This window comes from Rhincodon typus, chromosome 4 (assembly GCF_021869965.1).
Source record: "Rhincodon typus isolate 14 chromosome 4, sRhiTyp1.1, whole genome shotgun sequence".
In the NCBI taxonomy this organism is placed as follows: Eukaryota; Metazoa; Chordata; class Chondrichthyes; order Orectolobiformes; family Rhincodontidae; genus Rhincodon; species Rhincodon typus.
The window spans coordinates 29,261,762-29,284,833 of record NC_063335.1 but is presented as its reverse complement, the minus strand read 5'-3'; the positions used below and the strand labels follow the sequence as shown (position 1 = coordinate 29,284,833).

At 38.9% G+C, this 23,072-nt stretch overlaps 1 protein-coding gene across 5 annotated transcripts in view; it reads right to left on the bottom strand.

Annotated features, from left to right (window-relative positions):
- Positions 1-3,819: 3,819 nt before the first annotated feature.
- mybl1 (v-myb avian myeloblastosis viral oncogene homolog-like 1) overlaps positions 3,820-23,072 on the bottom strand; it is a 72,129-nt gene continuing 52,876 nt past the window's right edge. For 4 of the 5 annotated variants that reach the window (XM_020532959.2, XM_048596335.1, XM_020532962.2 and 1 more), the window contains 4 exons: positions 21,296-21,412; positions 21,074-21,181; positions 16,351-16,500; positions 3,820-7,060 (listed from right to left, as the gene is read on the bottom strand). In XM_020532959.2, the coding sequence (XP_020388548.1) occupies positions 6,935-7,060; positions 16,351-16,500; positions 21,074-21,181; positions 21,296-21,412 (501 nt within the window). In that variant the 3' untranslated portion in view covers positions 3,820-6,934. The remainder of the gene's footprint in view (positions 7,061-16,350; positions 16,501-21,073; positions 21,182-21,295; positions 21,413-23,072) is intronic. The other variant, XM_048596334.1, reaches the window with a different exon arrangement.

Genomic DNA, 23,072 nt, shown 5'->3' with positions numbered 1-23,072 from the left:
CTACTTGCAACCTGTGCATAATATTCGGATAGTACTGCTATCTGATGGACAATTATCCATTTCTTGTCTGCAGATTTATGAGGAAATCTCCACTTTCTGGTTGTAGTTAAAGCTGCAATTTAATCCATGGTATTTTCTTTGTGAGTTCCTTTTTTGAACTCAGTCCCAAGAACTTAATTGAATTTTTTGAAGAAGTAACAAAGAGGATTGATGAGGGCAGAGCGATGGACATGGTATATATGGACTCCAGCAAGGTGTTCAACAAGGTTCCTAATGGTAGATTGGTTAGATCACATGGAATACAGGGTGAACTAGCCATTTGCTGGTGCTGGTCCACTGCTTTTTGTCATTTATGTAAATGATTTGGATGCAAACATAGGAGGTATGGTTAATAAGTTTGCAGAAGACACCAAAATTGATGATATAGTGGACAGCAAAGAAGATTATCTCAGAATACAATGGGACCTTGATCAGACAGGCCAATGGGCCAAGGAGTGGCAGATGGAGTGTAATTTAGATAAATCTGAGGCGCTGCATTTTAGGAAGGCAACTCAGGGCAGTACTTATACATTTAATGGTAAGCAAACGGACCTTGGAGCGCAGGTCCATAGTTCCTTTAAAGTAGAGTTGCAGATAGATAGAATAGGAAGGAGGAGTTTGGTATGCATCAGGGATACCTACTCCAATGGCATGACAGTTTCCTATTTAGCTTGGTGTCAGGATTTATGTGTATTTGGAAAGGCAAGGACTGATTAGGGATAGTCAACATGGCTTTGTGCATGCAAAGTTTTTGTAGAAGTGATAAAGAAGATTGACGAAGGCAGAACAGTAGACATTGTCTATATGGTCTTCAGCAAGGCATTTGACAAGGTTCCACGTGGGGGACTGGTTAGCAAGGTTAGATGACATGGAATTCAGAGATACAATATTTTGATACAAAATTGGCTTGAAAATAGGTGACAGATGGTGGTGGAGGAGGGTTATTTTTCAGACTGGAGGCTTGTCACCAGCAGTATGCCACATAAATGATTTGGATGGGAATACAGGAGGTACGGTTAGTAAGTTTGGGGATGACACCAAAATCAGTGGTGTAGTCGACAGCAAAGATGGTTATCTCAGAGTACAACGGGACATTGATCAGATGGGCCGAGGAGTGGCAGATGGAGTTTAATTTGGATAAATGTGATGTGTTGCATTTTGACAAGGCAATTCAGGGCAGGATATTGTATAACACTTAATGGTAGGGTCCTGAGTGTGTTGCCAAACAAACAGATCTTGGGGTGCAGGTTCATAGTTGCTGGAAAGTGGAGTTGCAGGTACTCAGGGTAGTGAAGGCAGAGTTTGGTACACTTGCCTTTATTGCTCAGTGTATTCAATATAGGAGTTGGGATGTCATGTTGCAGCTGTAGGGGGTATTGGTTAGGCCACTTTTGGAATACTGCAAACAAATCTGGTCACCCTGCTATTGGAAAGATGTTGTTAAGCTTGAAAGTGTTCAGGAAAGATTAACAAGGATATTGCCGGGATTGGAGGGTTTGAGCTACAGGGAGAAGCTGAATAAGCTGGGCCTATTTTCCTTGGAGCATCAAAGGCCGAGGGATGACTTTATAGAGGTTTATAAAATCATGAAGGGCATGGATAGGGTGAATAGCCTATGTCTTTTTCCCAGGGTAGGGGAGTCTAAAACTAGAGGGTGTAGGTTTAAGATGAGGGGGAAAGATTTAAAAGGGACCTAAGAGGCAACTTTTTCACAGAGGGTGGTGCATGTATGGAATTAGCTGCCAGAGGAACATTTAAAAGGCATCTGGATGGGTACATGAACAGGAAGTGTTCAGACAGATACAGGCCAAATGCTGGCAAATAGGACTAGATTAATTTAGGACATTTGGTAGGCATGGATGAATTGGACCAAATGGTCTGTTTCCAAGCTGTACAACCCTGTGACTCTAATTAACCTTGTTGTGATGAATCAAAGCCGGGTGAATAACCGAGGGGAGCCAGTTCCCCCATCTTTACCTGGGACTTTAATGATTTGTGGTGTCCTGTCTAGAACCATAACAAATTGAAAACCTGGCCAGCGACCAGTTGTAACAATTACATAGTGTCAAATTTGAACTGTTATGTAATGCACCTATATAGAATCCACACAATCCCTACAGTGTGGAAACAGGCCCTTCAGCCCATCAAGTCCACACCAACCCTCAGAGCATCCCACCCAGACCCATTCCCCTATAACCCACCTAATCTACACATCCCTGAACTCCATGGGCAACTTTAGCATGGCCAATCTACCTAGCCTGCACATCTTTGGACTGTGGGAGGAAACCCACATAGACACAGGGAGAAAGCACAAACTCCACACAGACAGTTGCCCGAGGGTGGAATCGAACCTGGGTCCCTGGCGCTGCGAGGCAGCAGTGCTAACCACTGAGCCACCATAAATTTTCTGAATAAAGTATTATTTTGGAAGAAACCTGAAATCATTAAGACAAGTTGTGCCTTCATTGTACTTGCCAAAATAAAGAAATTAAGGAGAGATCAGGAAATAAACCTAGAATTTTCTGGTCTGTGGTTAATTTCAGACAGAAGTGACAGCTTAAATTGTAAGTTTTAAAATTATTTAACATTAGTTCCAGTTTTGTAATCTATTCCTTATACTTTTTTTTGATTTACCACAGCTGGAGAGGCAGTACAATTGAGAGGATGACAATGGACTAGTCGTCCAGAGGCAACAAAAACAAAGCTAATGGAAAAGCTCAGCAGGTCTGGCAGCATCTGTGAAGGAAAAAACAAAGTTAACGTTTCAGGTCCAGTGACCCTTCCTCAGAACCGGGTCACCGGACCCGAAACTTTAACTCTGTTTTTTCCTTCACAGATGCTGCCAGACTTGCTGTGCTCTTCCAGCAACTTTGTTTTTGTTCCTGATTTACAGCATCCACAGTTCTTTCGGTTTTTATGTAGTCATCCAAGAGGCCCAGGCCAAAGTTCTGGGGATGTGGGTTCGAATTCCACCAAAACAAATGGTGAAATTTGAATGTGACACAATCGAGAATAAAATAGAGATGATGTAACCAAAAATGCACTGGATTCACTAATACATTTCCTTTAGGGAAAATAAGTTGCCATCCTTATCTGGTTTGCCCTACAGGTGAGACCAGATTCTCAGCAACGTGGCTGACAGATAACTGTCTCCTAGGCAATGAGGGTTAGACAAAAATTGACACACATTCCAGGATTAAATTAAAAAACACCACACTTCACTTTTACACTGCTAATTATTAGGCTGCCTTTAAAATAAAAATATTCATGGGATGTGGGCATTGCTGGGTAGGCCAGCATTTATAGCCCATCCTTAATTGAGGGTAGTTAAGAATCAACCACATTGCTGTGGATTTGGAGTCATATTGGCCAGACTGGGTAAGTATGGTAGTTTCCTTCCCTAAAAGACATTAAGGAACAAGATAGAGATAGTAGGAACTGCAGATGCTGGAGAATCCGAGACAACAAGGTGCAAGGCTGGATGAACACAGAACAAGATAGGTTCCTCATAGTCGAGTCCCATACAATGGAATTTCCCTTTAATAGTAAAAATCTAGTTGAATAATTGCAGTAGATCTGGAACTGGTGTGATTCCCAGAAGAGGAAGCCTGTGATTAATGAATCAGTGATCTCACAATCACTAACATTTTAATCACATTTCTTTTGTGCTGATTGCAGCTATTTTTCAGTTTTACTTTTTTTTTTGAGATAAAGCTTTAAATGAGATACACGACTACATGATAGCACACAGCAATTTAATTTGACAATATAAATATGTTCTACATGGACAGTTGGTGCTCCACTTTTTGATCCTGGCAAGGAAAGGACAAGCACCAGTACAATAAAATACATGTGACAGATCACTGCAGAAGCTTAACCCAGATGGCAGTACAATGGCATAACTAAACAACTATTCAGTATTTATGCAGCATCTGTGAATAATGCAAGATAGATAATCAAAATTGTATTACATAAATCTGTGGAGACTACACAATCGGAGCAACTGCAGGATTTATACAACTGCTACATGTATGACATTCAAAACTTCAACCCTGCCGAAACAAAACCACCTAAAGAAAACAAAAATTAAAAGAAACAAAAAGAATACAACCTTCAAAAAGTGTCCAATTAAAATGTGCTTAGCCAACACAGCAAGCAAGATAGAACCTTCACACATAAAATAGCTGTTAAATGTTACAGAATCACTGTTTCCATCATACAAACTATGTACATTCTATACACAGTGCATCAGATGCTCCCTTATCCATCTCTCAGTAGCAGCAAGCATATCCTGCTATTGTGCATAGCAGTACAACTCAGGAGAGGAAAGTGTCTAAATATTTTATAGCTATTTAATAACTATGTACTTTTCTTTAACATGTCAGTGCTACATTTCCATGCACACATTTTTACTCTGCAAATCCACATAACCAAAATCTTTCTACAAAAAAAAAGCATAAACACATCTCTTTAAAGTAAAAGTGCAAATATCTTCAGTTTAGGCATGAAATCAAAAGTTCACTTTAAGTTTGGGAAATCATTTATTTGACATTCAGTGGGTCTAATACAATTTGTTTCCCTCTTCAGATATTTTTATGATTAGACAGCTTAGCTTTATGCGTATCTTTTTGACAGTATACAAACTGATTATTTTTAAATTGATACTGAGCTTGAATAATAAGTGTTCTTGACCTCCAGTTTGCTGTAATATGGTAAGAACATGAACTGAGTTCAGAGAACATAAGTATTATGGAGATGACTGGTCATTATAGTTGCACGAACTACAGTAAGGTGAGGCAATACGAACAGATGCACTAAAAGTTAATCAATAGATAGAGAATGGCAATTTAATTCACTTTGCAAAAACATGCAAAAGGTAATTAAAATAAAGTGATCTGATATTGAATTTTAAAGATTGTCTGCTATCAGCTGAAGCTGTAGCACAATACAGACTGGAAGCTAACTAATGTCGTTCACTATATTGATAAATTCACTTTTAACATGGGAATTTCATGGCTCCCAAGAGAGGCAAATATTTATTCAAATCTTCATTTTGCTAGTTAAAATTAAGAGTTCTTAACATGGTTCAGCTATAATGCAGTTTCACTTTTTGGGCTCCCATATTCCCACTATAACTGACCACCCAATATAGAATTTTACTACTGCTTTAAAGTTGCTAAAAAGGTTCCCTCTCACCACTATTTATAAACATATGATGTATTGAGAATTAGATCATTATGCCATGAAAATATTATTAATCAGATGTGATGTCATGAAAAGAAAAAAAGTTCTGAGCTTCTACCCCTTTTCCAAAACTGCAATAATTTTTCACAAACTGTAGATTGCAATTGATGGGAGTAAATGCTTCTTGTATTGAATAGAAAATCTTTGTTTACAGTGCATTTATGGAAGCATATATATAATGAAAACTGGTTAAACTTATGAATTGCAATATTAAGGTGCAACTGACGAATTATGGAATTGCATGCAATATGTTGCTAAAAAATAAAATGAACAGCAGACCAGATCAACAACAAAAACTTTTTATGTCCTTTGGTTGTTTAGTCAATTCTCAATTTAACAAGGCAGCATTTGTGCACATCCATTATTGGTGAAACATCTTAGTGCAGAGTATAAATGATATTGCAATTGTGGCTAGATTTGGAAGTGGAATGGTATTAAATAATCTATATTTACGGAGGCAGGATATGCTACTGTAAAATGCTTAAGATGCAGGTTTGTGCGCAGTTTGTGTCTGCTTCATCCACCTTCTCTCCCGGAAGCTAATGATGAGGAGGGGGGTAGCAGTGCAAGAGCAGTTTTAAGCAGGAGCATTAATCAGCAGTTACCTTATGCAAAGGAAGATGAGGAAAGTTTTCTCCCCTTCTACCCATGTCCTGGATCCAAGTACTCAATGGAATAAGGAGACAACTGAAAGTGAATACCAGCCCCTACCCCTCAATAAACCAGTCCACTTTAATGGTTACATCTCAAGGTCTTTGCATTTCTTTTAAGTATCTAAATATGAAGAAAATTCATCTAATAGATGTGCATTTCTTGGAATGTGTGACTAATAGAAATCATTTCTTATAAACAGGAATCAACAGTGTCTCCTAGGTGCTCGATCCATACACATAAATACTATTAAGCTGAAAATAATTTAAGAAAATGTACCCTTTCCTCCCAATTAACATCTTTTCCCTGCTTCTACATACAATACATTCAAGACGCTATCTCACGTTTCAGAAACTTATGTTAAATACTGGTATTTCACCATAGTGAAATAAAAAGAATTCCTCATCCTGTCTACATACATTATAAAAATACTTGGTTTTATGCTTCACTTACATTTATTTGATCATATATTAACGTGTTCAAAATAAAGCATACCATACAACAGGAAATTATCTTAGTTTCGTCAATTGCCAAATATCTGATATTAGCTGGTTTAATTTTTAATGCTTGATTCCAAGCAACAAATCCTAATTGGTCAATATATTTGGTTAAGAATTTGGATCAGTTGCAAAAATATAACTACGTGACAATTACCCATTATATGGCATTATATTCATCAATAGCATTTAGTCTGTTCTTTTTACAGCATATTCAAGACAAAAGAGTGCAACACAAGACAGTCCTCATCTCCACCTTTCCATCCATTGTGTTTCATTTGGCTTTAAATACAAAGCACACATTACATTTAGCAAAAGCAGCTTCATTTTAGTTTTGGTTAGCTTTTTTTTAAAACATGTCAGAATTTTTAACCAACTTAAGCCTCTTCACAGAAATCATGCCTAGGTGGGTTAGGAGTTAGGTTTGTAAGAAAACACTTCAGCTCCAAATAATCTGGATCATTTTTAGTGTAAATTGATTGGGCTCCTTCATCAGTGGCCAGTTATAGGACCAGACTCCTGCTTGTGTTGCTGCCATTAAACGCATTCAGGTATCTGCGAGCCTGTTCAGTCATTATCAACTGATCTTCCGTCTTCCCACAAGCTACAGCTTCCCATTCACTGCTCATCTGTGTATCATACAAAATAAAATGCATCATAAATAAGAAAAACATCCTTAAAAGTTTCTCTAAAGTAATGCCAGAGACTTGTGGTAATTTCAAAAAAAAGCAGAGTAGTTATCAATTAATGTGCTTAATTAATCCACTCTTCCAATTACTACATTATATCTTTTGAAAAACACTCTATTCAAATATCTCCAGAAGCTTTCACACTCATAAAACTTGCCAATGGCACAGATTCCATTTTTGAGTGATAGATGATTGCTATTTATTTACGAATCCTTGCTCATGTTCAGAGGAACCTGTTCCTTCCTTAAGTGAATCCTACATGCTTTGAATTTGGGAATGGACTCAAGCCTGATATCGACATATGTGTACAGTAGTGCATTGATTGCATTAATAAGATTTTAATCAGAATGCTTGGACTAATAGCTCAGAAACAAATTTAAATTTTACCATGAATGTTTGAATGTTTGTATTCACAAAGAAGAATGACTTGCATTCATCCAGCCTTTTTCAAAACCACTGATTATTTTATAGCCACAAATACTCCTAAACTTTGGTGACTATTGTAAGGAGAAGATTAGGACACAGTGCTAACGTCACTCTGGTAACCTAGAGCCACAAGCAATGCTCTCTGGACATCCATCAAAAGCCCACCACAGCAACTGGTGAAATTTAAATTCAATGCTGAATGTGAACAGAAAACTGAATTGACTATTGAGAAGCTTGAAAGTATATTTTACTGAAAGTATCCTTGATTGCCCTAAAAACCTATCCAGTTCATTAACATCTTTTATGAAAGGTAATCTACCATCCTTACTTGATCTGACTGATAATGTGATTTACTGTTAACTACTTTAACTAACTCTACCAAGGAAGTCAGCTCAAGGACATTTAGGGAGGGACAAAAAAAAAGTGGCCTTGCCAGTGAGCGCTGGCAGTCATAGAGCATGGAAACAGACCCTTCAGTCCAACTAGTCCATGCTGACCGTGTTTTAACAAAACCTGAATGTGTAAAGCAGGAATCTATTTTTAAAAAAGTGTCCGTCCTGCCAGATTGTCATGGTAATCTAGTTGGTTTGATAATATCCATTCAGGATCAAAGAAAAACCTGCCATACTTACTTGGTCTTGCCTAATGAGTTATTGCAGTCCCACACCAAGGGTGTGTGCTCTCAAGTGCCCTGAAATGGCCTAGCAAGCCATTCTGCTGAAACAAACTGATACAAACATCATTACATCGACTAAAGTGTCTCACAAAATGCAACAACGGCTATCTTCTCAGATCAACTAGGCTTGGGTAATAAATGTTAGCCTTGCCAGCAACACACACATCTATAAAATTAACACAAAAAAAGCACTACCCAGATGATACAGCAAAGAAAAGCATTTGCTTTGACCTTCAGACTGGATACTGTCAATTCACAGACGTTCCCAAATGCACTTCAATGCATTCATCCTCCACAAAGTTGCGGTACAATCAGTAATGGCAAATTGACTTTTGGTAGCATAGACCCTGAATATTAGTGAAGATAAAAATGGATGTGTATGCTGACACTGCATGCACGCGTATTTAAATGAACTTGGGTATAAATGGATATGTGTGGATGTGTGTGTGGGTGGGAAGCTTGGTGTGTGTGTGTGAAGCGTGGTGTGTGTGTGGGTGGGGGAAGCATGGGGTGTGTGTGGGTGGGGGAAGCATGGGGTGTGTGTGTGTATGTGTGTGGGAAGCATGGGGTGTGTGTGTGAGTGTGTGTGTGGTATGTGCGTGTGGGAATCGAGGGGGGTGTGTGTATGGGAGGCATGGGGGGTGTGTGTATGAGAAGCGTGGGGGTGGTGTGTGTGTGTGTGCGCGTGTGGTAAGCATGGGGTGTGTGCGCGTGGGGGTGTGTGTGTGCGGGAAGTGTGGGGGGGTGTGTGTGTATGTGTTTGCGGGAAGCGTGGGGTTTGTGTGTGCGTGGGCGCTGGTGCGTGTGTGTCGACAGTCAGTTCCTCATCTTCTGCCGTGTCCTCATGCATCCTTTGGAACCCTCTTTTAATATTCCACTTCTTTTCCATGTGCACCCGGTGTAGCTTTTACACGTCATCAGAATTCTGCGTGATGATATTGCAGGGTCGAGAATTGTGCATACGAGTGTTTTTGGAATAGCGCACATACACAGTTGTGAGTGTCAGCCAAAAAGAATTCACAATTTGTCTGAACGTTGCAACTTGTACTCATAAGAGCAATTTACAAACAATACCAATGCAAAGCAAATTACACTGTATGGAAGGAGATTGCTGATAAATTGGCTAGTGGTCTCTGGCCAAGACACGGTCAGGGAGAAATGCACCAGGCAGATGATGACTGACAGTTAGTTGTAACGGTTTGTTTAAATTTTAATCCAGGCTAGTTGACTCTGATTAGTCAAAACATTACCCTGAGAAATGTACAGAGAATGGCTGTCACCCTTTTTATTGAGTTGAAACAGACACAAAGTATGTTCAGACCCTTCAGAAGAAGGGTCCCAATCTGAAATGTCGACTTTTCTATTCCTCTGATGCTGCCTGACCTGCTGTGTGCCTCCAGTCCACACTGTGCTGACTCGGACTCCAGCAAGTGCAGTTCATGGTATCTTCAAAGTACGGATGTGTTATTTCTTTTTGAAAATGACAGGCCCCATGTGTTAATATTTCACTTCCAGTACTTGCAACTTTGCAATACAGCAAGTCTGGCTGACAATTTTAAATTGGTTGTTGGTGCAAATCTTCACTTACTTGGGAATATTTAGCAAATTTCAGAATCACATCTAATGTTGGTCACTGTGTTTCAAGTTTTGCAAGTTAGGTATGATCAGTACATGGCTTGTTGGGGTCTGCTATTTGATATGATCTATCAGTCGGAATGTAAAACATATATCACACCAGCACTGAAATTCACACACCACGTTACTCATCTGTGTGATGGCAGAACATTTTCTTGGTTTGATAGCAACATCCCATTACTGGCAAACACCATGCATGTTGCTACTGCATAGTAACAGTGCAAAACAGCCAGCTTTACTTCTTGTTCAACCTACTGAGGTACCTTATCCTTCTAGGGTAATCTGAACTGTCAGTTATCACGTAAGTGGCTCTTTCTCCATAACAATGGCCCTACAATGAAAATCCACTCGCTAACCAATCAACACGCTCCTTTTATACAATATAAATGTTCTTTTTTCTTTACAATCTATATTCTTGCCAACTACCTTAAGTGCAGAATGAAAAGTTTTGAGAAAACCTTTTATTCAGCAATACTCAATCTGCTAAAAGCAAAGACAACAACAAATTAAGGAACTAAGCCAAAGTAGCAGTTCATATTGCTATACAAAAAGAACTTAATTGGCTTTGAATTACAAAACAAATTGCTACCCTCAATAATGACTGGAATATTACTTTTTTGGTATACTTTGCTCTAGGTGAACTTCTGTTATATTTTTCCAAATTCCAGGTCAAGGGAACAGCTTTATTTGAACATAGACTTGTCTCTCTTCCTTTTGTTAATTCTATCCATGGAAGTAGAATTTTACCACACTACCCTGACAACCATCTCTTCTAAACTTCAAGTGAATCTCGACATCTGACAGGAGTGAATGTTCTTGTTTAAAGTAGTTTTCGTTGTCAAAGGAGGCTGGTTCAAACACTCCATTTAGAATTTAATGAAGCAACAAAGAATTGATGATGGCAATGCTGTTCTGCAAAGACTTTTAAAGGGTATTTGACAAAATAGCACAAATTTTACTTACCACATGTCTAAAAGAGTGATGGAACTAGATTCAATGATTATTTGCAAATTTAATTGTATACAGAACATAGGAATTCAGAGCTGGAGTAGGCGCCTCAGTCCTTTAAGCCCATTTCACCATTAAACATGATCTTGGCTGATCTCATCTTGGTCTCAACTCCACTTTTCTGCCTGCTCCCCATAGCCCTTTATCCTGCTTCTCATCAGTAACATTTCAATTTCTTTCTTAAATCTGTTGATTGACATGAACTTGAAGATTAAAAATTTGCAGGGTTGAGGAAAGAGAAGATCAACGTTACTTATAGCATGAATAAAAACAGAAGTTGCTGGAAAAGCTCAGCAGGTCTGGCAGCATCTGTAAAGAAAAAGTCTGAGTTAACGTTTCAGATCCAGTGACCCTTCCTCAGAACCTTTCCGATGAACCTTCCTCAGAACAGAGGAAGGGTTCTGAGGAAGGGTCACTGGGCCTGAAACGTTAACTCTGATTTTTTCTTCACAGATGCTGCCAGACCTGCTGAGCTTTTTCAGCAACTTCTGTTTTTGTTCCTGATTTACAGCATCTGCAATTCTTTCGATTTTGGTTAGCATAATTGTTCTGGATGCTGAAAAAAACATGAAGGGCTGATTGATCACTTTCTGTGTCGTATTACTCCCTGAATCTACATCTGCCCACTGCGCTGTCCAGTGAACATAATCTCCCTTGAGTCAATCTCTCTGCAGCATTTGGCACAACTATCCCTTCCAACTCCTAACTTCCATTCTCCAGTTCCATAGAACTACCTTTGATTCTGTTCAGCATACCACAAATAACACAAGTCCAGTAATGGCTTTTACTTGACACTATGGCCTCCTGTTCTCCAAGGATCTATACTAGAGTCTTTCCTATTTATTGCTCTTCAGTAACTTCATCTAAAAGTACGAATAAATTTTGATTTCATCAATAAAGGATCACTCTGCCTCTCCAGTTTTGTTTTTACTTCAAGACTCTTGTAGCATTGTCTGACATTAATTCAGGAAGAGGTTGTAATTCCTCAAACTGAATAAAAAGATGTATAACAGTTTCATTTTTATAATCATTTGCTCAATCCGAACCAGACCACAAAAAACCTCAGCATTCTATTAAACCCTGAGCAAATCTCTAAAGCTCATTTTCTGTTTTGTACACCAGTTTATTTCAACCTATATGTCTATCACTCTGATAACTTTGACACTAGATGATTCCATTGGTCTTTTTGCCGACCTCCTAATCCCCTTAAAGACTAATTAGTTTAAACCTCAGCTGCTTGCATTCATATGCTGCACATCACCCAATCATCAATGGCCAATCATGACTTTCTTTTCCCATTATTAGGCTTTTTTAAAAAAGACAACTTTCCATCCTCCCCCCAATCATACCCTACCATGATGGCCAAGTGGTCTAGCTAATTGAATCTCAAATATTTTTGAGGTTGGTCACAACTGGATTCAACATAACTTTACTGCAAGATAACCACTCCAAAGAAGTGAATTTGCAAGACATCCTTGCACATAGGCCACACTAATTTACTCTCTATTGTTCCAAGTGAAACAAATCAATTATTTCTGACTACATTTTGTCACATGACTTTAACAGGTGTTCCAAATCGTATCAGTAACCTATTAGCTATAGGCTTGTTTAATATTCATTAATGGGATAGAGTACTTTTCTGCCTACAGAATGAAATTTGCATGGTGCTGGCATTTCTGGAAGGATTAATGAAACAAGAGGTGGAGTGATTTTCTTTTGTGATTTAAATTACAAATCACCATTAGAAATAAAGAATGAGATGAAAATAGCACATGAGTTTATCCTTAAACATTAAGCTGGTCAGCTGCGGTTGCAATCATTTGGCATTGTAGAAAATGACATTTGTCACAGGTGTTCAGAACTTGGTGCCTTTTTTCTGGGGTTGCACATGTCCACTGCTGTCGGACATTGATTGACCCATCATTATAGTAGAATAGGTCACACCTGCTGTTGCAACCAAAACAAAATCTGCTGTTGCTAAGCATGTAGGCCCAAGTACTGCACCCAGTTAAGATTCAAATAATTTTATTCTTCCCTCTCCAATACCTATAAATGTTAATTAAGAATACTTTTTGTGCCAAATCCTTTAATAAATTATTAGATTCATTGACTTTGTACCTCCTTATTCTCACTCATAACCAATTTGTGTGTTTCAAGTTATTCAGGTAATTAAAGACAATATTATTCTTTCACTGACCTCCCATGGTAAATTGGCAGTTTTGGCTGAAGCAGTTACTGAATCAGTGCAGTGCTTTTTCTTATTAACTCACTCAACAACCTGAAGAAGTAGTCACTTCCATGACTGGAGACTTCCGGGTTGATGTACTTTGGCCAAACTGACAATGCTCAGTAAAAAAAAAAAATCAGCCCATAAATATACTTCTGGGCTGTACAAATACCTCTCCCAAGATGACTAAAGGACAATTCCCTTCAATATGAGAAAATTCAAAGGAATATAGGAAATGTACCCTCTCTACAGTCTAAGCAGAATATTTCAATACAGACACCAACATACAAATTAGAGCAGGAGTAGGCCCCAGCCCCTTAAGTCTGATCATGGCTGATCGGAATACAATGTCAAATCTGACCTAACAACCTTTAACTCCTTTTCTTAACAAGAATCTATCTACCCATGCCTCAAAAATATACAAGGCCTGTGGTTCCACCAACTTTTTTAGGAAGAGTGTTCCAAAGATTCACAACTCAGTAAAAAGATTCTCCTCATCTGTCCTAAAAGGGCAAACCCTCATTTTAAAAATGTCCCCTAGCTCTGGACACACCCACAAGTGGAAACATCATTTCCATGTCCAGTTTGTCAAGATCATTCAGAATCTTATAAACTTCAAACAAATCTCCTTTAACTATTCTGAGCTCTTGCAAAATAACCTCTGCCCGTCCAATCTTTCCTCATAACAGAAACCGCTCATTCTAAGTATCAATCTGGTAAACTTCCTCTGAACCACTTCCAACACATTTCCATCCTTCCTCAAGACACCAACACTGATCTCACCAATACCCTTTATAACTGAAGCATAACATTCTTCATGTTCAATTCCTTTCATAATAAAGGCTAACATCCCATTAGCCTTCTTGATTATGCATCGTACTGCACGCTAACCTTTTGTGACTTGTGCAGTAGAACACCGAGATCTTTCTGTACCTCAGATTAAGAACATAATAAACAGGAACAGGCGTAAACCATTCAGCCCTTCAAACCTGCCCAGCGTTCTACATGATTTTGCCCCAGGCCTCAAATCCCCCATGCCAGCTCAGCTGTCAACTCCGATATTTCAAAAATCTATCTCCCTCCTCTAAATTCTTTCAGCAATCTAGCTTTCACAGCTCTATGGTAGAGAATTCCAGATACTCATTAATCTCAAGGTAAGAGATTTCTTTGTATCTCAGTTTTTAATAAGTGCCCCCTTATTTTATAACTAGCTTCTCTATTTTTGAGAGCCCCCATTAGCAGAAAGATCACTCTCATTCTTCTAAACTCTAATGAATAAAGGCCTAGCCTGTTTAGCCAATCACAAAGTCAATCTCTACATTCAGGAATCAGCCTATTGAATCACTTTTGAATGCCTCCAATGCTGATATATACTTTCTTAAATACACAGGGACCAAAACTGTACACAGTACTCCAGAAATGACTTCAAACCCCACATAGTTATAACAAGACTTTCCTATTTACTTTTGAACTGCCTCCAATGCAGATATATATAAGCAGAAGACACTCGCCAAGATCACCCAGGCCAAACGTGGTATCAGGGTGTGCAGCCTGCCTCCAATACAGATGGCAATGATGTGGGAGTCGCAAAGCACAGCACCCATGAACACCTAAAATAAAAATAGAAGACACAGACACAGAAGGGCCATCACAGGTGTTTGCTAGATGTAAGGCTGAGCGTTCTGCTGTTTAGATGGGTTTTTTTTTTACACTATCGATGGTTGTTTCCTATTTATGTGTGGACTCAAGACTTACATTTACGGGCAACCACAATGGCATAATGCGCCTTCAAGTGAAAATCAGAAGCCCTTTGCGGAAATGTCTGTAGAGGTGAGCATCTAGGATGTCTTGTGCGCATTTCATGGAGTCAGGGCAGTTCTATGAAGCTGGTTTGGAAAGGCCTGCAAAGCTCTGTTGAAATGCTTAATTAAGGCCTCCCCACCTTTTTGAATCCAGTCTCTCACCATTTGTGTTGCTATAATCACATGCCATTTCTCTTCTCTCAGTCATTGTTGAACTCATCATCAGAGGATGCATGGTGATATTCCATGTCCACATCCCCAAGTTCTTCCCTCTTCTGCTTTGATATGTTGTGCACATGACAGCAAGAGCCCAGATCCCTCACACTCGTTGATGAAATGTTCAACACATTCCATTCTGCTGCATAATCCATCTGTCAGTGGTAAGATACAGCTGCAGCCTCTTACTTCCCAACGTAATCTTCTGGTTGTCATTCTTATTGAACTCAAGTGCCCTTTGGAGCACCCTGCCAATAATTCCATCCATCGATGTAGCCCTTACAATAATTATTAAATCACATCTGCTATGTAAAATACCAAAGAATTAGCAATATAATTGCCTCAAGGTGGTGAGAGTTGGCCCAACAAGGAAGACGAGCAGACTTCTTACTTTTGGGCTTGCTTGCCATCATAATATTGGGATAAAGCATAATATTGTTAATATTTTGACTCAACATCATTGCCAATTTACATTAGATTGGGAGGACATTCCCTTATTTTGCAAATGCCAAAATGCTGCCGGCTACAGGCATGTTAGATCCAGTAGCAAGAATTACAAGTACGTAGGATCGAACTGTAGTTTTACAGAAAGGTTAAAAACAAAAAATGCTATTTCTGATTCATAGAATCCGTAAAATCCTTACAGTGTGGAAGTAGGCCATTCGACCCAACTTGTCCACACCAACCCTCTGAACAGCATCCCATCCAGACAAATCCCCCTACCCCATCCCTGTAGCTCTGCATTTCCCGTGGCTAACACACCTAACCTACACATCCTTGAACACTATGGGCAATTTAGCATGGCTGATCCACCTAACTTGCAGAACTTTGGACTGTGGGAAGAAACCAGTGCACCCGACAGAAATCCACGCAGACACGGGGAGAACATGCAAACTCCGCAAAGACAATCGCTCGAGGATAGAATCTAACCCGGGTCCTTGGCGCTATGAAGCAGCAGTGCTAACCATTGAGCCACCATTCTGCTCTCCTTTCAAGTTAGTGAGCAAGAAACTATGGATATAATAAACTGCAAGGTATGCTCGTTAACCAGTTCATCAAGAAGTAGGTAACATAGCAGGAACAGAATGTGCTGCCCAAAAGGGAAATTTAAACTAAGAATGAAATCTGATTACCTAATTTGTCCTGTTTGTTTACTTCTGTGAAAAATGGATGATATTAAATGAAGAATTTTTATTTGTCATGCATGCAGACTTTCAAAAAGACCAATGCCATAGCTTACCTGAATTGGAGTTTCAAATCGTACAGCTTTTGAAGTATTTCGCTGCTTTATCTCGGAAAAGATAACATTTCTGCCCCATGTACTTGTGCTGATGTCTGATTTTTCAGGCAAAACTGTCCTCAGTAAGGAGCTGGTCAATAGGCTTTCAGACTGTAACACAGAGGCAACTTATTTCCCCTATTTATATTTTCTCCTTTGATTTCTACATTCTCTTTTTTAACAAAAAGGGCATGCAAGCAAGCAACTTGCATGTCTACAAAATGGCTGAAGTCAACTGCCAGCGGACATTGAAGGCTAATCTAGACTGACTAACCAAATTCTTTTACCCTCACTCTGAAAAGCAAGTAGCCTCACAACTGCAGGACTTTAAAAATGCATATTTTGACTAGAACAATACTTACTTTGATAATTTATGCTTTACCACTGTTTTTAAAAATCACTCTCTCCTGAAGGTGCTGACTCTCGCTAGGTGCCAAAATACCAGATATACAAACATGAGTCAAAAATACAAATACGAGACACCAGTCAAGCAAGAGTCATTAATAAGCTATGAAAAGCAACCTTACCTGATTTTTCCCTTCCACTATATGCAGGAACAAGACCTAGGCTATCTAAGTGGTCAGAAGATGCATGCTGAATTTCTTTCAAAGAAAAATATAGCCTGCTCATTATGCACAAAACATTCCCCAATTTACATATACCATCATTATCTTGTTGTTTTCCTTTGCCTCTATTTTAAATTTGCAAATAAATTTGGTAATTAATTTAATCAAATCCACGTTTCATGCATTTTTGAATTTCTCCAATCATGTTTTTGTCCTTGCCACAGCACTAAATTTGCCGGGCTTAAGGGTCACAAGTACCTTCATAGGTATTCATACCTCCTCAACTTCATTGCCTCAAAAATATCATCCTTTTTCAATGCCTAGATTTTGTTGTCCAGCTTAGTGGCATTTCCTACTTAACACATCCACAGCATCTTCCAGAATGTGTCCTATTGCTACTGGAGATCCTCCAATATCTACACGTGCTCTCCTACCACATTGCATCGGAACAGCAGCTGGAGTCGCTGTGGAGCATCCATACGCTGAGAACTCTGTGGATAGACTGTGAAGCTGTTACACTACTGGTAAAGAGTACACGTGCAAAGGAAATGTCTGACCACCAGAGTAAAACCTCTTGGCATGTAGTACAGGAATCCCTGGGTCCATCTCCCTCTCACCAATAGATTTTATGCTTTAGATACTCCCAGGAAAATCCCAGTAGATTGGAGGATGGCAAATGTAACCCTACTAGTTTTTTAAAAAAAGGAAGCATGAAATAGAAATGAATTACAGAGTAATTGGTTAAAATCAGTAATAAGGAAAATGCTGGAATCAATTCCAAAAGGATGAGATAACAGGGCATGATGAGATTAGACATGGATCTACGAAAAGGAAATCATGCTTAATAAGCCTACTAGAGTTTTTTTTTTAAATAGTGTCACTAGTAGATTAGATAAGGGACAACCAGTGGATGTGGTGCATTTGGATTTTCAGGAAACCTTTGATGAAGTCCCACTAAGAGTTGGTATGCAAATTAAAGCACATGGGATTACAGGGTGATATCCTGGCATGGATTTAGAATTGATTAGCAGATAGGAAGAACAAAGAGTAGGAATAATTTGGTCTCTTTGGAGTGAAAGATGCTGACTGATGGGGAATTAGAGATCTGAGCTTGGATCCTACCTATTTACAATATATAATCAACAATTTGAATGAGGAAATCAAATACAGTATTTCCATGTTTGCTGATGACACAAAACTATGTAAGATTATGAGCAGTGAGGATGTAAAAAGGCTCGTAGGTAATTTAGACAAGTTGAATGAGTGGCAAATATATGGCTGCCACAGTGTAACATGGATAAGTGTGAAGTTATCAACTTTGGTATGAAAACGAAAATGGCATAGTGTTAGTTAATTGGTAAGGGATTGGGACATGTTGATGTACAAAGGAACTTGGATGTCCTTGTAGATTAATCACTGAAAGCTAATATGCAAATGTAGTAAGCAGTTAGGAAAGAAAAGGGGAGGCGATGACCTAGAGGTATTATCACTGGACTGTTAATCCAGAGACCCAGGGAATGTTCTGGGGACTTGGGTTTGAATCCCACCACAGCAGATGGTGAAATTCGAATTCAATAAAAATCTGGAATTATGATGATAAGTGTGAATCCATTGCCAATTGTTGGAAAATCCCATCTGGTTCAATGTCCCTTTTAGGGAAGGGAACTGCCATCCTTATTTGGTCTAGCCTAGGTGACTCCAGACCCACAGCTATGTGATTGACTCTTAATTGCAATAAGATGGGCAATAAGTTCTGGTCTAGCCAGCGATGCCCATGCAGTTGACTCTTTACTGCCCTCTGGGATGAGGGATAAGCACCGGACTAGCCAGTGATGCCTCGTCCCATTAACGAAAGATGTACAGGGCTTTGGTTAGACTCACGCAGAGTATTGTGTGCATTTTGGTCTCTTTACTTAAGAAAGCATATACTTATCATAAAGGGTGTGCAACGATGGTTCATCAGACTGATAGGATTGTCACATGAGGACAGCTTGGGTCAACCAGGCTTGTATTCACTGGAGATCAGGAGACAGGATATCATTGAAATGTATAAAATTCTGACCAGCCCGAACAGACTGGATGCTGGGATAATATTGCCCTGTCTAGAGATCTACAACAAGGGGTTACAGTCTCAGTCTATTACATAAGGCTGTGGTAGGCAAGTAGTTGAATATATTTAAGAAATAAATATAGATTTCTGGACACAAAGCATCAAGGTGTATGGGGAGAGTGAGGGCCTATGGTGTTGAGACAGAGGATCAGCCATGATCATATTGAATGACAAAGCAGGGTCACCAGGTTAAAAGGCCTGCTCCTTCTCCTATTTTCTTTGTCAGAAGTTCTTTTTCTTTTGTACTATCACTCTCAAAGTAAGCAGTTGTTCAGAACAATGAGCCTGTATAAATAACATGAAATCAAAATTTACAATTGTCACATACTGGGTGAAACTTTAAAAAGAAAAGTGAGCTATTAACAATTCCAGTTGTCTGTAGTAGGTGAATCTACAGTGGTTCTGTAAATAGAAAGCAATTTACTTCTGGAAATAAGTTAAACTACCACAATACTAGGTGTGAATAAATTACTTCAAAAATAATCTTATTTTAAAAAAACAGAAATCTACTTTCAGCTCTAAGATAAAGTAATGTTACATTACAATATGAAGTTTTTCAACAGTTGTTGAAACAGTTATTTTTCATAATGTTCCAGATGCCAACAGCTTGATCACAAATATTTTATTTGGATAGCTCAGCTAATTATAAAACACATTGTAATCAACGCTAATAAAAAATATAACTGAAACAGGTGCAGGAGGTAAAAGTATTATAAATTTTTTTTTATAAATTCTACGTAGACCCCCTTCAAATTTAGTTAAATATAAACATAAAGCTTCAGTTGACTATTCTGCACTAAATCCAACTCTAACCCATTCTGCACACAGGAAAGTCTCACAGTGATCAACAAGACCAATGACTAGTTCTCCTGTTTTTGACAGCATTATTAAAAGAAGAAATATTTGCCGAGCCACTAGGAAAGCTCAATGTTTTTTACAAATTACATGGGTCTTTTATGTTTAAAGAGCAGACATCTAATCTTAAAGTTAGCACCTCAGGGTGAGAAAAAGGCTTCTCTTCCATGCAGTAAATGTCTGAGAGTCTATAAGCAGCATCCTCACAGACTGTGCAAAAAGAATCAGTTTAGTCCATTGAGTGAGATTTGAATTCACAACTTTCAGGGTGGTAAAAGGTAACATTATCAAGCCAAGTTAACATTATAATTGAGGCAACATTGCTTGTTCTCCTTGTATCAACTCAATGGCACTACCAAGATGTATAACTTAACTCACAGGGCTTGTGACATGAACACAATCTTTGGTGCGGTCTGTTAGTGAAATGTGTTTCTTTATTGTATGAGGTATATGGAGAGAGTTTTTTTTGTATTTTAAACTTTTTCTTGCTTTTCAGGCTGTGATGTTAGTGCAGCCTGCTGAATGAAGACAGTTAGTTCCCTACAAGAAGATTTGGATAGATGCGAAAGTGAGGGAATTATTAATTAATGGATATGTTGGCTAAAATTAAAACAGTAAATATCTGAGTTTAAGTCATCTACAGAGTCAAAGAAGTGGAAACTAGAACAAAAACCTAAAACCAGATAAGGGATATTCAGAAAGACAACATTTTAAAAGACTAGACTTTCCAGTTCCTGGTTTCGGAATTATTCGTAGGAAAATTGCAAATGTGCAATCTTACTAGGTCACAGATCTTCCCCCACTTTAAGACTGTGTGAACCACTGACTTAAATTAAATTGTTATATAGTAAATGAAGCAGTAAAGCACAGACCTTAAAGAAACTAATTCAGAAACCAAGTTCTGAAGAAGGATCACTGGACCTGAAACTCTGACTTCTCTCCACAGATGCTGCCAGATCTATAGAGTTTTTCCAGCAATTTCTGTTTTGGTTTCAGAACAAGTGCTTGTTTACACAGAGCCATACATGAGGAGCAATGTCAATAAACTCTAGTTTTCATACTAATTCTTTCTTAGAGACACTCATACACACAATTCATTTGCTTCTAAAAATTACTACTTTGCAAAGTTTCCAATAAGCATTAACAAACTGACCTGTACATCTGAGACTGAGGTCTGTGTGAACTTTTGAGTACCAATATCATCCTTAATCCATGTGTCTAGAACAAGAGATTTTCGTACTTTCTTGAACGGCACCGTGTGCTGCAATTTATTAGGTTTGGGGAAAAGAACAGAAGACAAAATTACACATCGGTCAGAATAGCCATGATCAGAAGCTATTTAAGCTAGGAGAACAAGGAGAAACTATATTAGCACCTCTTGCTCACAGATTTTGAAGATGGGATCCATTCCTTCTCCAAGTAATATGTCAGTACCAGTCTCCTTCTTCAAGACCTCTCGAATATCCTCTTCTAAGTGTGCAAGTGACTGAGGCTAGGATGACAAAGAAATGATTACATTTTCTGCAATTCAAGATGATATGACATGTTGAGGATACATATTTATGTTTAAGGTTAACTGAAGGGAGAAACTGGAGGATTAACAGCTATTTGGTCATTCTCTGATTTGAAATGGGTTTTGCCAAGTGACTTCTTGGAAACGAAGATATCAGCTAAGGTGGAGAGGTCGAGTGTGTCAAGTTCGTAGGAGTGATAATAACCGACAATCTGTCCTGAACGTCCCATGTAGATATGACTGTCAAGAAGGCACAACAATGCCTCTTCTTCCTCAGGTGGCTTAGGAAATTCAGCATGTCCTCAAGAACCCTCACCAACATTTACAGATGCGCCACAGAAAGATTTCTATCCGGGTGCATAACAGCCTAGTATAGAAAGTGTTCTACCCAGGACTATTAGAAACTACAGAAGGTTGCTCGCACAGGCCAGACCATCATGGAAACCAACCTTCCATTCATGGACTCCACTTACACTTCTCATTGCCACAGAAAGGCAGCCAACATCAAAGACCCCTCCCACCCTGGTACTGCTCTCTTCCAACCTCTTCCATGAGGCAGAAGGTACAGATGTTTGAACACATGCACCAACGGGTTCAAGAACAGCTTCTTCCCTGCTCTTATTAGTCTGCTGAATGGACTTCTAACTTCAAATAATGTTGATCTTGCTCTGTGCAGCTGTAACCTTGTATGCCTCGCTCCATCTAAGTGCCCTATGATCTGCCTTTACTGCTCACAAAACAAAGCTTTTCACTGTACTTAGCAATAAATCAAATCAAAAAAATCAGTTTATTGCTTACTGGGTATTGCCTGTTTGATTGCTATAAATCAAGTGACTTTGGAGAAATTGCTAAGCAAAGCTTTCAAGGAGGAAAAAGAAAAGAGATGAGGTTCATTGACTTAATTACTAAACAATACCCGATTTTTGACAGGACTACAGCCCCTAAACTAATGCTTACCTACAACCCTCTCTGAACTTAGAGTTCAGATCTACATTAGCTGAAGTCACTAAAGACAACGTTCCAGAAGCTACACAACTCTCTTCTGACATTCTGCTTCTAAGAAGTTGTTCTTGGAAACCTGATACAGTTTAAAAATACCAGTATTTCTGTCTATATGGTCAAACTGAAGGAATGACCAATTATCAGAGACCAGAACAGAACTGTTTGCAAACAGAACAGGAAAATGGATCATCAATTTATGGTCGTCTGTAATTTGACTTTGTCAACAAGAGAAAGTGGACGGAAGAAGATCATTTTATTCCTCGTTTCCAGACCCTTGGCCCAGCGGCGTTATTGCATCTTTGCCTTTCTTTAAACAAAAACATTTTTTGCAGAAACCTGTCCTTTTGTATTGTGAAGGGGACACAGCTTAAATTTTAGACCATAGCTTTGGTGAGACCACATCCGGAATATTGTGCGCAATTTTGGTCTCCTTTTCTGAGGACGGATGCTCTTGCTCGAGGCAGTCCAGCGAAAGTTTACCAGGCTGATTCCGGGGATGGCAGGTCTGACATACAGAGAGAGATTGACTAGGTTGGGATAACAAGGTGTCGAGCTGGATGAACACAGCAGGCCAAGCAGCATCAGAGGAGCAGGAAAGCTGACGTTTTGGGCCTAGACCCTTCTTCAGAAATGGACA